The sequence below is a fragment of the Ammospiza nelsoni genome, chromosome 3 (assembly GCF_027579445.1).
Source record: "Ammospiza nelsoni isolate bAmmNel1 chromosome 3, bAmmNel1.pri, whole genome shotgun sequence".
Classification (NCBI taxonomy): Eukaryota; Metazoa; Chordata; class Aves; order Passeriformes; family Passerellidae; genus Ammospiza; species Ammospiza nelsoni.
The window spans coordinates 66,083,411-66,100,666 of NC_080635.1; the positions used below are offsets into that span (position 1 = coordinate 66,083,411).

The following is a 17,256-nucleotide window of genomic DNA, read 5'->3' on the forward strand; positions in this document are numbered from 1 at the left end:
TCTGCCAATATTAAACTGAATGAAGAATTTTGTATCGCAAAAGTTTTTCTCGTACTCAGAAAATAGCTACTTTCCTGGCTTCTAATATAGACCAGCATTAGCCAGCAAAAATAACAGTCAAACTGCAAGGAAGGCTTGTGCTGTTTCATAAATATCTAAATCTTTAGGTACCAAAAATTTGGGTGACTGACCATAGACCCATAGGATCATTAAGGTTGGAAAAGACCTGTAAAATCAACTCCCACTGTTAACCCAGTACTGCCAAGTCCTCTGTTTAACCATGTTCTTAAGTGCCACATCCACATCTTTTGAACACTTCCAGGGTGGTGATTCCACCACTTCCCTGGGAAGTCTGTGCTAATGCTTGACAAGGCTTTCCATGAAAAAATTTCTTATAATAACCAATTTACACCTCCCTGGTGCAGCTTGAGGCCATCTCCGCTAGCCCTTTCACTTGTTTCCTGAGGCTGACCCCAATCTCGCTACTTCCTCCTTTCAGGGAGTTGTGAGAGTGACCAGGTCCCCTGGAGCCTCCTCCAGGCTAAAGAACCACAGCTGTTCCTCACAGGACTCAGGCTCTGGGCCCTTCACCAGCTCCATTTCCCTTCTCCGGACAGGCACTAGCACCTCCATGTCTTTCTTGTAGTGTGGGGCCCAAAAGTGAGCACAGCATTCATTCAAGGAGAGGTGTCACCAGTGCCCTGGTCCTGCTGGCCTCGCTATTGCTGACACAGACCAGATCCCATCGGCCTTCTTGGCCACCTGGGCACACACTGGCTCCTACCCAGCCAGCTGTTAACCAGCGCACCCAGGTCCTTTCGTGCTGTGCAGCTTTCCAGCCCCTCTGCCCCAGCCTGTAGTGCTGCAGGGGGGTGTTGTCACCCTGTTGTCACCCAGGGGCAGGCCGTGCCACTTGGCCTTGTTCAGTCTCACACCGCTGGCCTTAGCCCATTGATCCAACCTGTGCAGATCCCTCTGCAGAGTCTGATGATAAGGGAACATAAAGAAAAATGAGCTCCATTCTCCCCATTCCAATTGCATAGTTTAATGTGTTGGGGACCTAAGAAACGCTCATGTCAGTCACATTTGCACAGGAGACATAACCAAATGCTGCTCTCTGACACCTGACAAATCAGCCTCCGTGGAGATGAAGGATTATCAGTTACTGAATGCCAATGGGAGATAAAAAATAATAGAAACTGTTTGCTTTGAAAAGTAATTTGCTGATGTAATTACTCATCAGTTATCACCTGAGATCACGAACTAACAAGTGATTGTTTGTAAGTCATTGGTTTTAGTGGTCTCACTAATCCAGTTTTGTTTAGTTTTCAAGCACTTTGGGAACTGCTTGATAAAATTTCTACTTATATCAGAGTTAATGCATTAATTATATAGCATTTAGTCTTCTTTTCTGTGTATGTGAATAAAAGTCTGGAAAGTTCTGGCTAGTGAAGGGGGACACTTGCAGTGTGTACTTGCACATTAAGTATACCTAACCTAAAAGTATACACAAGGTATCTTGAGCTATATTATAGCAAATTAGCTATTCAGATACCAAAATAAACTCTTAAAAAAAAGTTTCACCTCACTTCATCTTATCCTAATATTTGCCAGGATCTATTTCCTGAGAATCTCCCTTCTTTTGTTTACAACAACAGAATCCGGTCAACTTGACCCCAGTGTTTTCCTTCCTCACTATTAATTAATTTCAGAACTACTATTAAATTTCATTAACCAGGACACTGATTCTTCTGTTTATTTCACTTGCTGTGATGAAGATAAGCCTTCTGTGTTTTGTCTAGAGCTCAGCTAATTTAGTCTAATGTAATTTAAAATAGTCTAAAATAAACAAAAAAGAGAAATATTTCAGGAAAACCAAAATAAATTTCTCAAAAGCAAAAATTTCCAAACAATCTCAAAAAATTACTCACATCAGTGTAACTCTCCATGTTGACCTGCAGACCTGTGAGTTTAAATATGTTGAATGCCAGACTCCTTGTGTTAGTGTCTTGTGGTATTGCAGAATTTTATTTGTGGGGGTTTTATGCAACTATAAGAAATGTTCTAATATAAAAAGGTTCATACAGAGTTACAGACTGCTTTTCTAAGATATAATAATTGTATTCTTGCTTCCCTCAAACTACATAATGCTAATGGTATAGAAAAACAAATATTTTTTTTTTTTACATTTAGTTCACAATGACAGCCTTACTATCGCCCTTCTGTCACTGGCTATTATTTCATGTCGTACAAATAGAGCAGGAAAAGCTAATGACAGAAGATGAGAAGACTGCTTGTCAGTAGAGACACTGGTGGCAGTGGGCAGCTCTAGACAACTTTAAGGTTCACTAAAGATCAACTGTGACATTAATCTAATTCATAATCATAGTAATCATCATCTGTGTTCACTCCAACGCTGGAGGCCTCATTGGGTTTCATTTTCTTCCTGTCCTCTTTGCCTCTTTCCGTGGAAGACAGATTGTCCTCGCACTGCTGCAGAATCTTTTTGGAAGACATCCAGCTTTCTCCCCGGCTGTGTGCCGGCGCCGCGCACTGCCCTCCCCGCACATCCGTCCCTTTGGCCACCAGCGCTCTCCTGGTTCTGAGGAGGTCACAGGTGCAGTTCCAAGGGTTCCCATCTAAATACAGGTGACGGAGACGAGGCAAATACTCCAAGACTTTGCGATCCAAGAGAGATATCTTGTTATTCCGTAAATTTAAAACCTGAAGCTGTTTCAAGTCCTTCAGCTCTTGTTCTCCAACATCCTCTATGTCGTTTCCTTTTAGATCCAATCTAGCAAGGGTGTCTGGAAGTCTGAGCAAAAATAAAACAATAGAAAGGTGTTATGTTCATCACACTGTTTCTGCTAAGTGGTATTTGTCCAGGCACATCTGATGTACTAAAATAAAGCTATCACTAAAAAATTGCAATCTTCTGCAAAAACAGATGTTCACATTGGGTTTGGGTTTGTTTGTTCTTTGTTTTTACGTTATAGGTGTACTATGTGCACACCATTGAAATGTTTTCCCAAATTACTGCAGTTCTGACCTGTACTGACTGTTCTGCACTGAACTGAACAGCAGTCTTGTGCTGTATTATAAAGAAAATCAGCTGTTTAATTTAAATTGTCAAGTTTAAAAATGCTTTTCGTACTCTTCAATGCCAATGACCAAACTACAGCACCATGAAAGATCAAAAGTTTATGCAATTGTGGCAGCGCTGCTCCTCCAACTACTTTTATGTTTAAAAACATTTCGTAGTTCGTAAAGAATTATATTTTTTCCATTTGTTCTCCTGCTCCCATAAGAGTCAAACATTAATCATCACAGCAGTAATCCATCTGATGATAAGCTGCTAAGAAATCAGCAACAGGGAAAATGTAAATGCTTTTAAAATAGTACTTTTGAGAATTAGGTTACATTTAGATTTGAAATTGGTTACATTTAGCAGAGAAAAAGCTGGATATCTCTGGATATGATTCTGGACAGGTCAGTATAATTCTTATTTTCATATATATTACAAATTTATATTAAAATACCTTAATTTCAAAAGTCTTTCTCATTTATGATCTTTTAATTTCCCTTTGATATAGTTAGTGACAAGTGCTTAACAGAAAAGCATAGGCATAGGCATGGAATATCTTTAATAAAATTAATTTGAAAGTAACTTAAAAATACCTTACTATGGTAGTATGCAAGGTGATTAAATTAAGAGTCAAGGTTACAGATTTTAAGGAAACTTGACTGAACCTCCCAGGGAAATCATATTACCAAGATCTATTTAGAATAGAACAGCATTTAGAATAGAATAGCATTTAGAATAGAATAGCATTTAGAATAGAATAGAACAGCAGTATACTACAACTGGTAAACATATGGGTGACCCTCACTGTTTTTTGTGAAGCCGAGTTTGAACCTCTTAAGCTGAAAGATGGTTTCCAGATTTGTGAAAACTTGACAAGTTCAATGTTACTATTTCAAGAGTAGGCCAGTTCTGTATTGTGCTGCTTTTTCTGGGGAGATGAGAATTTCACATATTGATATGGCGATTCACTTCACAAAATCTGACCTTACAAAATGGTTGTGACTGCAGTAAATCAGTTTTGAAACTTAACTGCAGACAATTGCCCAATATGACACTGTAATGTCAGAAGGGTACTCTGGCGTAATACCCTAGTGCCACTCTGATGTCAAAAGCAGTGGGAAGTCACCCAAGAGGTTTATCTAGACTGATTACAGTCCAAAGCCTGACCACTAAGTCCTTAAACCTGTGAAGAGTCTTACCGTACTAACGTTAGACTTAAACTTTATGGCTATATTGTTTGACTTCAGGCTGTGTTGAAATAGAGAAAATAATGCCACTGAGTACATGATTGAGGGCCCTGCAGCTGGAAGAGGAGCTGTACTCACTTGGGAGCTGACCATCGCAGCCACATTGTGCTACTGCCACTCTAAGGAATAGCATCAGGTTTTTCCTTGTGTTTTCACCACACCCTGTAGGATCTTATGAAGTACATGTCTTCTCTAAAAGTCCTGAAAATACTTGGACTTGTGGATTATTTTCTTTTCAGAAAAGAAGGGAAAGGAGCTTTCATTCTCCTCGTTTCTGCCAAAAACCTGCTAAGACCTATTCACTTTAGTACATCAGGCATATCTTTTAACCTTTTACACCTGACAGAATTCTCAGATAGAAGTCAAAAGTAATAATTTCTTTTTCTGTATATCCATGCATACCTAGTCATCACCAGACAATTAAATTAAGTACATAAGCTTTATTTCTTGTCAATTTTTTCACCCCTTTTATGTTTACAGCCCTCCCTGGAAGTCTGTATTTACTGTTGGAATGAAAGATCCCCAATATCTTCTTAAAAGTTGTAGTGTTTAAAGGCTAGTGGAGAACTCCTTGCTGTTAATTCTCTTGACTATGAAGGTTGTAAAATAAGATAAATTAGACAATACTAAAGTAACTAGAAAGCATTAAACATTCCTGTCAAGCTAGACTGAAATCAAATATTTATACACCACTAAATCAGTTTCTGATTATAAAGCTGTTGCCAAATAGATTCAAATGCTAAAGGACATGATACTAAATTAATTGAAATTTTACTGCATTATTTATTTAGGCTAGTTAAACCTGTCTACAAGCCATAAAAATAAAGTGTAACAGTCCAGTTTTGTTAACGAAGTTTATGTTAATGGAATTACTTCACTATTTTTGTGCCATCTTATTGCACAGCCTTTTGTAATAATAAAATTGCCACTTTATATCAGAACAGCCTCCATTTGGCTTAATAGGCCATCTCTGATAATGGCCAGTTCCAATACTCAGATGAATGTAAGAGATCCTCTAAGCAGAGCATTAATGAACACAGTGTGCCCAAAGGATGTTTCTTCTATGCTCTGTTGACTGGAATTTTCTTATAGCCTGAAGCTGGAGAGTTTATATGCATTCCAAGTACCTTGTAATGTGTGAATTTAATGAAGCTGGGAATGCCAATACCACTGGAAAAGCACATTCTTTTTGATCAGATTCAGCTCCCCAAATCTTAATATTTTAATAATAATAAACTTGGTGTGGCTTGGTAGAAACATCGGCTTTAAAGTTGCTATCTATTCTTTATATCAAATGCTCAATTATTTTTCTTTTGTGGGGGAGGGTAAATCTAAGTAGCAGTATAACCTTGGTAGTAAGTCTGTTGTATTCTCCTAGCAGGTTCTTCTTATTGGTGTGCTAATTAAATAAAGTGGTCTCACTGGCAGGGAGAGATGCAAAATGAGCAGATTCATTGGGGGCCACAGATGTAATGAAAGCAGCTCTACTCTGAGACTGCTAACAGGAGTGCTAATTTGTGCTGGTTACGCCAATGGGTTTATGGTACGGACAGACTTCTACCGTGACTGGGTCTGAATACCAATTTTTGTCTCTCATACTGCAAGGAAGGAGAGATGACACCTTGGGACCAGCAGTCCTGAGATTCACTTGCCTCAGCGGAATAGAACTGAGGAGATTCTGTTCCAGCGCCAGATTGGAAAGCTGCGCGCACTGCTGGAGAGCTCCCGCCTCGAACGTGTGGACAGCGTTGTTGTCGAGAAACAAGTGCTTCAGGTCTTGGAGTCCTTGAAAGTCCTGTGCTGTCACCCTTTGGATCAGGTTATTGCTGCAGTCGAGTTTCTGCAGCCTGCTGGGCAGCCTGAGGGGCACAGTGTGGAGCTGGTTCTTAGAGAGCTCCAGTGTTGTCAAGTTAGGAAGAAGCTGGGCACCATCTATTGATGTCAGCTGATTTTCTGACAGAAGGAACTCAGACAGATTTTCTAGGTGTTTCACATCTCGAAGTCTCACTATTTTAAGTTGGTTTTTCTCTAATTTCAGTGACAGCAGGGATTTAGGTAGGTCAAGAGGCATCTTTGTCAGAAAGTTACCACTTAAGCTGAGAAAATGCAGGCTTTGGAAAGATGCAAAGAAGTTGGTTGGAAACGAATTCAGTTTATTATCAGCCATGCTCAGATACTTCAGCCTAGGAAGCCTAAGTGGTGCAGACACAGATTCCATGTTGTTGCCATCCAGGATCAGACTCTGTAAATTGTAAAGGGAAGAAAATGCACTTGGAGGCAGAGTCACAATCAAGTTGTTCCGAAGATCGAGCACTCTTAGTTTCATCAAACCTGCAAAATCAGATGCATGCAGAGCATTGATGGAGTTATCAGCGAGTTTTAAAATTTCAAGGCCAGATGGGAGAAAGGTGGGTATTTGCTTTAGCTGATTTTTGCAGAGTTCCAGGGACTTCAAGCTGCTCAGAGCTTTGAAAGTGTTGTTTTCTATTGATTCTGTGCCACTGCATGATAGGACCAGCTCTTCAAGGACTGACATTCTCCTGAAGTCAATAAACTTAAAGAGAAAAAGAAACAATTAATATGATAGCACATTTATAGATATCCTTACTGGTTACTCCTTCTGGATGCTTGGACAATTGCTAGTATATGCTGAAAAACAACATATTTAGAATGTGAAACTAAAATAAGTGGTAACAGTAGAGGTATTACTATAGGTACCTGTTGCTTGCCAGTATTTATTTACATTTCCAGAATTTTGTGGCTTAAGTCTATGCTGTGTTAGGTTTGAGCAAGCATATACATTTGAAGAAGGAATACTGCTTTTATTTCCTCCTGGTGGATAGCCTATATTAAATGGAAAGCTAACATCACCAGTGGCAGAAATCTTTGCAGAGAGTGGGTGGTTGTTAATGTTCATTGTGCTCGATGGTACTTGCTAGAGCACTTTTGAGTTCATGATACAGTCATTTCCATAGATCAACAGTGCTGTCACTGCAGCATGTATTCCCCAGAGGGAGTACCCACAAATATCTTTACCTCTTGCTACTCTTTTGGGGGAAGACTAAAATTCAACACTTTTCTCTCCCTCACTACCTTCCTCTTTTAAAATAAAAACCTCACATTTTAATATGATCAAACCAAAAGTGTCAGATCAGCCTGGCCTGAAAAACCACCTCTGTGGAACAGAGTTTTCACAGAAACTTAGTTATTATTAGGTGGTAATAAACAGATACTTAGCAGTGGTAAATGAGATTTAGATGTTGACTATAACTATAATATCGAGAGGCAACCAATTGTTCCATTCTTTTTCTGCTCTGTTGGAAGGTGCTTGTTTACAAAGCTTGCCATCTTGTGTCTCAAGTTAAGCAGCAAATCTAAGTGAATCTGGCAGCACTCTCTAAGCTGAGATAGGAGAAGTGTGCAATGAGGGTGAGCCAGGGAGTACTCTAAGCACACCAGTTGTTAAAACATTGGTTTTCTCAAATTACCAAATATGCTTCCCTCAGTGACTGGGTCTTAAAAAATCATTCATATGGGAATCCCCCCCAAAAAGCAACATAAGCAGGTGTTCTGCACAGGAGTGGTGGGAAGGAGTGTCCTCATCTGTTTTCCCTTCCCATGTCCAAAGACATCTCACTACAGGTCTCAGGCATACCACACCAGTTAGAGAGGCTAAAGTAACAGTAGGTTCTTCTTGCCATTTCCCCCAGGGCTTGGTAGCTCCCAGCACATTTTACTCTCAGTGGGGAAAGCTATGCAGCCTATTCTACAGCACAACCCCTCATCCCAGTCAGGAATCTCCATGGAGGGCAGTACAAGTCCTTCTGCAGTACAGGTGCTGGGTAGTCATCTTGTTCCATAGTCCTGGTTGGGTACATTTGACTATCATACTTGTGTAAGAGAAATCAGCTCATAAAGGTGACTGCCAAAAGATGTCTTACAGCTTCATTTGTCCAACTCTTGCGTATTTCTGGGCTGTATCTATTTATCTCAGCTACAAACTCTGCATTTTAACTTCTGTTAAAATTAAAGCCTGCACAGCTGTGAAGGACAAGTCAGATTTCGTTTTGCTGTGGTATCCTTAGTTTATCTTTCAGATTAACTTTATTCTGTCTTGCAAAACAATTTCTGAATTGCAAATTTTGATGCAATTACTGAGAAAGTATAAATATGGAACCTCTATTGAAGCAGGTTTCTCCATAGATTATATTTAAATTCAATGAGGGAATGTACCTCCATTAAAAACCTTATATTTTCAACAGTAAACAACAAAGTTATCCAAATGATATAATTTTATTTTTCTATAATGCAGTGTTTTGTGTATATATAGGTATATAGCAATATCAGAACTGCTGATGTCCAGTTTTGGTCATGATTAGGAAGATGATCTTGTACATAGAAATGAGCTGCATTGGTCAAGAGCACAAAAACATAATCACATGTAATTATAAAACCATCTTATGGAAATTGAACCAATTATGAACCTTCACAATTCAACATATTTTTTCCTAGAAATTACAAAAGTAATTTTTTCTGCTTTTCCTCAGTTGATTTCTGTATGTCTCTGAGAGGCTTAATTTTCATCTTATTAAGTGACAGAGAGAGAGCTACGTGAAGGTTAATGTTCAGACATTTGTTCTGTAATGATGTTAGGCTTCTTAATGTGGATTATTATAATTTCTATTTTCCACCTATTTGGTATGCATTGCTAAGCTTTGTGACCATGCTGTTTTGAGACTTAAATATTTATCCATACTCTTATAAACCACCCAGTCTTTCTAATACAAATCAAAATATATTTGAAAGCCCACCAGATCTTTTTTTGCTAGGAAACAGTGTTTTATTCTCTAACTGGATTGCCTGTAAAATTATACTATTATAGCTTTATATTTTAAAACCTTGATCTCCTGAAAGTGGATCTAATATGCTGTTATTTAATACAGACATTTTGAGGAATTTGATGTTTTAATTACTTTTTTTTGGCTTTTGAGTTGCTGTGATCTGGGATATATTATAAGCAGTTTTTTTAAAACAGTTCCCTATTCTCTAAGCAAGGTAGATAATTTTCTTTTAGCAGATAAAACCCCATTAATTAATATAGTAAGATATAAACTAAATTTTAAATTAAGAGTTAAAAGGTTATACTTGATCTTCAAGTCAAGGAGGGAGCAGGAAATATTGAAAAAAGATGCTAAAATTAATCTGGTTTGGATATTATTAAGTCTTTTATTATAACAAACCCCAGGCTGTAAAATTACCAAAAGAAAAAGTGCCAGCCACTGTTTATAACACTGATGAGCCCTGACAGAACAAATACAAAATTGACCAGGGTAAGAAAAAAAAAAAAAAAAACAAAAAATCGACTATTTTTCTTGGTTTTTTTTTTAACATAATGGATTTAGCATGCAAACATATATTCTTTTTTACAATACTATTTCTTCACAATTGTAATAATAATCAATGCAAATTAAGATGCAGAAGTAATTGAAACAATATTTTTTTATTCTTCTGAGGCAGCTAATTGCCAAACCATAATATTTGTGAATGCTTAGATATAAAAGTCTCTGGGAGGTCAGCTGTGGGAACTCTAGGCTTCCCTTCAATTTCTTTAGGAAAAAACGTTTTCTCTATGAATAGGTAAATAAAGGAATTTTTTAAACCAAACAAATGAAAACACCCAAATCATTCCAGCCAAATGAACAAAAATCCTACACCAAAACCCTAAAATCCTATAGAGTTACTTCAGTGCTTGCAGACAGGTACTTTACAAGCAGAAATGTTTCCCTAAGCACTATAATATGTGCCAGGGGAATTGCTCAGCTGTGTGAAATTAGGCATAGGTATTTATGATGTCAAGACCTCAGAAGTATAATTTGTTGCATCGGAAAAAAAAAGAAAAACATAGATCCAAAGTGCCAGTATAGTCTCAAGGAAACAGCCTACATAACTACAAGGATGTAGTGTGAAAGGACTTTTTCCTTTCAGTGCAGTCAGTAGCAGCAGTAAGGCAGACTCATAGCCAGTGGAATTAATGTACAAAGTGAAAAAACTCTCTTCTTAGATGGTTTCACACACCATTTGTTTTGATTGGCCATAAAACATTCATCTCACCACTTCATTCACTTATATCCAACATTTAAATGCTTTATGACAGTTGTCTTTTGCTCTAGTCAGAACCTAAGGCCACTTCACTTGTAACTGAGGAGTTGCTGACAGGTAGGGACAACAAGCCTAAGAAACAGAAAATGGCTCATCCTACTTATCTTGGAAAGAAAATAATGGGGAGGAGGAGGGAAGAGTTTGCACAGAAAATGTATTTCCTAATACAGAATTCATTTCACAAACCTTTTGTTTACCCCGAGTATAGCTAAATCACACCAATGTTTGACTCTTGTGGGTGTGTGAGATAAAACAAAAAAAACAAAGATACTAGTAGCAGCTAAAAGAGTAAACTTTCCTAGAGGAAAACTACAATCACTATTTCTCTGTGGGCAACAGGAATTCTAGATGCTGCTCTAAGCTGCCTTCTAGCCTATTTCCATTTGGTCCTGAGGGCAAAATCAAAGATGCATTTCAGAGCAGTTAAATTTTTGTAAGAGAAAATGTATCTCATTTGAATTGCACATTTCTTATTATTTGTAGCAAATTGATACACAGCAAGCATGTGTAATACAGGTGGTTTTATTTCCCTTGTGTCTATCTATACAAGGTGAATTTATTAAATAAAGATATTTATTCCAGGATAGGAAACAAAGAAGCACCATTCCAGAGTGCAGTGCAAGATGAGCATAAGCTGATGCCTTTAATAAAGCGAACCAGTGGTGCCTCAAGAAACCCAGAATAAACTTTTTCCATAGCACAAATAGCTGGCAGCTTCGGTTAGAAGCTGATCTCACTTATGTGGGTTATTAGATAGGCCCTGGCCTTGCTTTTAGAAACATCTCATGCTGTGCCTTAGACTCAAACTTACTTCCTCTACCATTTCTAATAGCAGTTGTACCTGACAGCTCGAGAGGGGAAAAAAGAGCTTCAATTTCATTCATTAGGGAAATTTTTCTAATGACATGAACCCTTTCATTTTACTGTGAAAAAGTATTACATCGTACCAACAATAGAAAAAGCTTTTAACAGGTTAAAAAATTACTCTGAAAGTCAATAGTTATTTGGTCATGTATAAAACAAGTCAACCTTTGGCTGCTAGTTGTAAAATACTATTTTTTTTGAGTTTCATACAAAATATAATTTTGACAGTGTGAACTGTGTGCTTAGAGACTGCAGGAACATGAAAACACTACAGGAATATATTTACATATCCTTGAAGAGTAAGTAAAAATAAAACCAGATCTGGCAGCACTTATCAGTTTTTAGAACATGGAATAAGATTCTCTCCTCACTAGATGCCACCACCATCTGGGAAATTCAACTTTCAGTTACAGTGCACTACAAAAAGTATTTTTTCTGGGTTTTCTTACCTGGAGTTGCTTAATTTTGCTGTGGCTGATGTAGAGTCTCCTGGTGGCAAGAGGAATTTCTCTGGGGATCTCTGTAGCCCTGTAGCATTGCACTGACTGGGCAGGGTCACAGCTGCATCTTCTCGGGCAAGTGGTACTTAGAGCACAGTGAAAAGACAAGGCAACTAAAAGGCAAGACAAATACATCTTCCAAAACAGGAACTCTGGAATTGCCTCAGCAATATACAGCTTGAATTAAGCACCAAAGCCCTTTTATACCATGAAATCTGATAAAAGGATATTATGGCTGTGTATTTATCCCAGTGAAAAAACAGCAAAAACAATACTGTAATTTGCCTGGGTTAAAATGTTGGCAGGCATTACAAAGAGTGAGAAACTTAAACAGTGATAAGGTGCCTTTACATTTGTAGGTATGTGAAATTAGTGTTATTTATTACCTGACCGCTAATCTGCAAACATCCATATTATCTTCAGTTTCCTAGTTTTGTTAAATGTGACACCACGGAATTAGTGGAGAAAAGATAAAGAGCTGTTTTATAGTGGGGCTGTAAAACCTTTGTATCTTCTGTGACCCAGAATTAGAAACAGTAAAAACACAACTACAGCCAACACTGAAGCTTTTTTGCTCTTCCTCTTGCATTATTCAGACCACCACCCAAAACCTCAAAACTCAGGCTGCTACTATTTTAAAGTTAAAACATTCTATTAGTTTTCTTAATATCTGTGGTACAGCTGAGTGCTGCTGACTGGACAAAAAAAATCACATCATCTTGTGCAATTCCCATAAATCAAAATTTAATTATTCTTGTATTTGAAAATTATAAATGGGAAATGTTTGAAAGCATTTAGTATAAATCAAGTGGTAGATAATCAATAAGACCTATTTACTCCATGACAGATGGAGAACAGAAAGATTTCCCCTAGAGGTTTCTCTGTGCTTATTAGTGCTTCTCTGACATATCTGTTAGCTGTGCCAGCTGGAGATGTGAAGTTTTGAAGGGTTTGGTTGTGATCATTTTCCTTTGCACTCAAGCAGTTTATAATATACAAACCAGTGTGAAACCTTTGTATCTTATCACACTGATCTGCTTTGCACTGTTACCTGCTTGCCTCCATCCTCTCCATCATATCTTGAGAAGAAGGTAATCCTATTCCTTAAATGCAGACTAGGCTAGTTATTTTTCCAAGCAGATAATGTCAAGTTGATTTGACAAATGGATAGCAGTCCTTGATGGGAATGCCTTTTGGATGCAGCTGGGCTTACACTGGACAATTGCCATATTCCTTCCTGAAGATCCTTCTGTTTCCTTAATCCTCTATACTGTGAGTGCAGAACTGCAAGCCAACATCTGCTAAACCAAGCAACAAGAGCAGAAACCTTTCCCAAAAGCAGCCTGTGAAATTGGCATGTTTAACAAGCTATGCAGAAAAATACTGCCTGACTTATGCCATAGTGATCACTCAAGCAAAAATGAGTGCGTGGGCAGCTTTAGCAGCTGTGCATTAAAAGAAGTGTTTTAATGTATCTCAGTCTAGGGTTTGATACTTGGCTTGTGGCTTTGACTTCTTTTTTCCCCTACAAGAGTCAAAGTATTCAGACAAGAGTGTATATCCTTTCTGCATACTGACAGCTACTTGTGGTATATTTCTTTGATTCCATCTTTCCACTGATTTGGGTTTACATTCTAATGCTCAGCATCCTATGTAGGAATTTCTCTTGCTTAAAAATGTCGTCAAAACCAACTGCTTTCTGCTCATGGAGGGTCAAAAGAAAGGAAGATCCAACCCTATGTTTTGGTTTTGAGACTCTAGAGTACTGCAGTCAGTCAAATCCCTGTAAGAATCACAGATTGCATCCTTCCCTATTTTGTATATTTTATGTCAATCAGCTGCTGTCAGAATTCCCAACTGTGGTTCCAAGGTAATTGCACCATAGTAAGGTGCAATATTCTTGGCTCTTGGCATTTTTGTGCAATGTCTCTATCCTTGGTCTTTTCAAACTAATGAAAAGAAACGTTATTGGTTTAATAGTTCATTTCCATTATATTTACAACAATGATTTAATCAAGAATGATGTTATATATCCATTAATTTCTCATATATGTCTGCTTTTGGCAGCTAGGTAATTTAAAGCAATAGCTATAAAAGATGATGTCCTATTAAATCTTTTTTGTACAAATTTTCACACCAGAGCTGATGACTTTGCTTTTGCATAAAATTATGACCTGCAGGCATTTATTGACTTTAGGAGACCTGATGGCAGCAGAACAGACAAAGAGTCCCAGAACTGTATGAGCATAAGCTTAGCAGGAAGTTGTGGACTATGCAATAATTAAAAAACAAAAAAACCAAAAACCAAAACCAAACCAAAACAAACAAACAAAACCCCACCAAAACAAATCAAAAAAAGCAAACCAAAATGAACCTCCCCCCCCCCCAAAAAAAAAGATTTATAAACATTTCAGAATCTCTGTACAGGACGTGGCATTGCTGGCCCATGAGTTGCACAACCTCACAGCACACTATTAGGAAGATGAATCACTGTGGCCATTTCCTGCCAGCAGTTTTTATGCAAACTCTCCCCAGCTTCTGCAGGACTAAAGGCATGATGTAGCACTCCATCACTTCTGTGTCAGAAGGAATGAGCAATAGCCCCCAAACCTGCCCCTGGGAGAAGTCCCAGGCACATCCTACACTGTGTGTGCTTTAACCAAAGGTAAGCACTTCAGATCAAAACCTGCAAAATCCCAAGTCTGCATAAGACATTGTCTTGTTGGCAGCTAATAAGTACATTGATTAAATATATTGGACAAATTTGCATAAGCACAAGCTTGAGTTGCTGGAAATTACATCTTTCAGGATTGCTGCGTTTATTTCAAATCTGAAGTAGGGCTCATAAAGGACTGTAAAGTTTGGTGGATTTTTTTCAAATATATCAGTTAGCCAAAGAAAAATATGCTATTTTTTGTACAAACCTTTCCTCATACAATATTTCAGCAGTACTGGTATATGGGCCTTTTCTTTCTTCACCAAAGTCACATTTTTGACAAAACACACATATTCAGGTCAAGGCATAACTTTATAATCTAAGATTTAGAAAATGACATAAAAGTAAGATGACATTAAAATGGGAAGAATGAACCTGCAGAACTCTTGTTATGGCCTGTTTAGAAATGTCTGAAGAAAGCCCACAAACCTACAGGCATATCCCTTGTAATGTACCTGATGGCACAGACCATGCAAAGGAAGATGCTGTCTTATCACAAAAGACATGGAGAAGCTGAGCTCTTGCAGTTGGGCTGTCCCTTGCCTATGGAAAGGAAATATTGCAGCGAAAGTCCAGCTCAGGGCTTGCACAGGGCACAGACAGGAGCATGATCCCTGAGGGATGTCACAAGCAGAAGCAGTTTGGCAAGTAGGAACTGCTAAGTGATGGCGTATGCTCTAAAGAATCCTTGGCACATTCAGGTGCCATATGCTATCAAGTGCCTGCCACTGAGTACATGTGAATTTATAATTATTTTTTGCTGGAGTTTTTTAATTTGGATTTGGACCAGTTTTTCATAGGAACAGCAAATGGCATTTGTCTGCTGCAAAGGTTACCTCCAATCAAGCACTTCTCTTCAGAATGGATCAGGCTGCTAAGGGAAACAATCATAACATTGTTTTTCAAAATGTTATGAGTCTCTTAATCATCTGTTGAAATGTCCTGAAATGTTTTACAGAAATGTTTCCTAAACAAAGAGCCTCAGAGGGTTACACTGAATCAAGAATGTCAGCAAATGGATTCTAGGCCAATTATTAAGACCTAATTAATATACAGGTTATAAATTTATAAAGAATTATTTTGTGTTTTAATCCTACAAAGCAGAGTTTCACAAAAACAATCAGAGACCTGTCTGGAAAAAAAAAGGTATCTCAATTTTCTTAAGCCAAGAATTTTGTGGAACTATTTTTATCCATTTTCATAGTATGTGGAAAAGGTGTATTCTAACTCCAGGCAAGGTCATCTTCATACCCTGGAAACAGCTGCTGGATGAGTTAAAGCAGATTTTTCTTCCACACAAAAAGGTAGGTTTCCTTTTCTTCCTCCATGCTGGCAATATAGAGGAGATGCAAACGATGACCCCTTAGGAATTTCTTGCATTTCGCTTGTCCAGGGCACATTTGCATTCCAGAGGAGCTAGCACGGTGAAACAGATCAAAAGGAATGAAATTTTGTTAAATGGAAATCCACATATTGAGGAGTTTTAGTTATTGCCAGTTTTATGAGTACTAAGGGATTCTAGCCCAGATCAGATGCATCTGGGGCAGGCACCACACAAAAAACAACCCTCCTGGAGGACGTCAATTTACATAATTTCATACACATATGCCACTAATGATGCTGCAACTGCCCTTCAAAGTACTGTAGGCAATGGCATCCACTTGATGGAGGAATGTTTTTCATTAATTGAGCCATGGAGAGCTCTGCCCATGAAATGAGAGATTAGGGTATGATATAATGACAGTTTCCTATTAATGACATTACAAGTAATTTCCAAAAAGGAATGAAGAGGGGGGAAGTAAAGAGGGTAGATCTGATGGCTGAGTGTTTTCAGCCTAGAATTAAACACAGAGGTCTTTCGTATGTGAAGAACTATATAAGATCTGTAATTAATGTATGTGAGACCGTGTCTTGTGCAGTACCACCTAAAAGTAAAGTAGAAGGGAAGGATTATCCAGTCAATAAGGGAACTGAAAAATCAATGGAACTTTGCTAGTCCTGTAGGGAGTAAGTTAGTTCTGGCCCTTCCATTTCCTGTGAATATCTTTAGCTTTTAAAGCAGCCTGCTCATAACTGAACATCCAACAGAATCAGAGTGGAGCTTAAACTGTAAAAATTGTCTGCTGTTCAAACTGCAAGGCACAGGACTCTGAAACGGCAATTTTTAAATTATACACACTGTGTGCATAGAAAGAGGGTTTCATTCTTGCATGCTGTAAAGCCGAACATTTTTGGCATGTCTTTCATTCATTTGTTAAAACAAAACAAAAATTCAGAATGAAAATAGCTAAGCTTAAGTGTATACATAGAAAGAAGCATGAGACTAAGATCACAATAGCACTCTAAAAAAGAAAAGCTGGTCTGAAAAGTGACCTGTGAGAGCAATAGGGAGTGGGTATTCAGAATAGTCATCAGTAAACTGTTGCACCCATGGATTGTAAAATGCAGCCAACTATGAACTAGCTAGGCCTGAAGGCAGGAATCACCTAAAATATAAAAACCAGAATCTCTGGGGTTTGTCAGCAAAAATTTTCTGTAATGACAACCAAAAATGTACAGCTGTTCAAGTATCAGTACAAATGGACAACTCCCTCCTCTCTTTCAGAAAGGAGTGTGCTTTAGACAGGCACATTCTAATCATCTTCTCTAACTCCTTTTCCTGCTTTACCATCTGTGATTTTCTCC

At 38.1% G+C, this 17,256-nt stretch overlaps 1 protein-coding gene across 1 annotated transcript; it reads right to left on the minus strand.

Moving 5' to 3' along the window:
- Nucleotides 1-2,367: 2,367 nt before the first annotated feature.
- On the minus strand, nt 2,368-11,990 carry LOC132070538 (nephrocan-like). The gene is made up of 3 exons (XM_059467335.1): nt 11,805-11,990; nt 5,985-6,886; nt 2,368-2,815 (listed from the first exon to the last, which is right to left on the minus strand). The coding sequence occupies exons 1-3, from the start codon at nt 11,988-11,990 to the stop codon at nt 2,368-2,370; spliced, it is 1,536 nt and encodes a 511-aa protein (XP_059323318.1).
- Nucleotides 11,991-17,256: the final 5,266 nt, after the last annotated feature.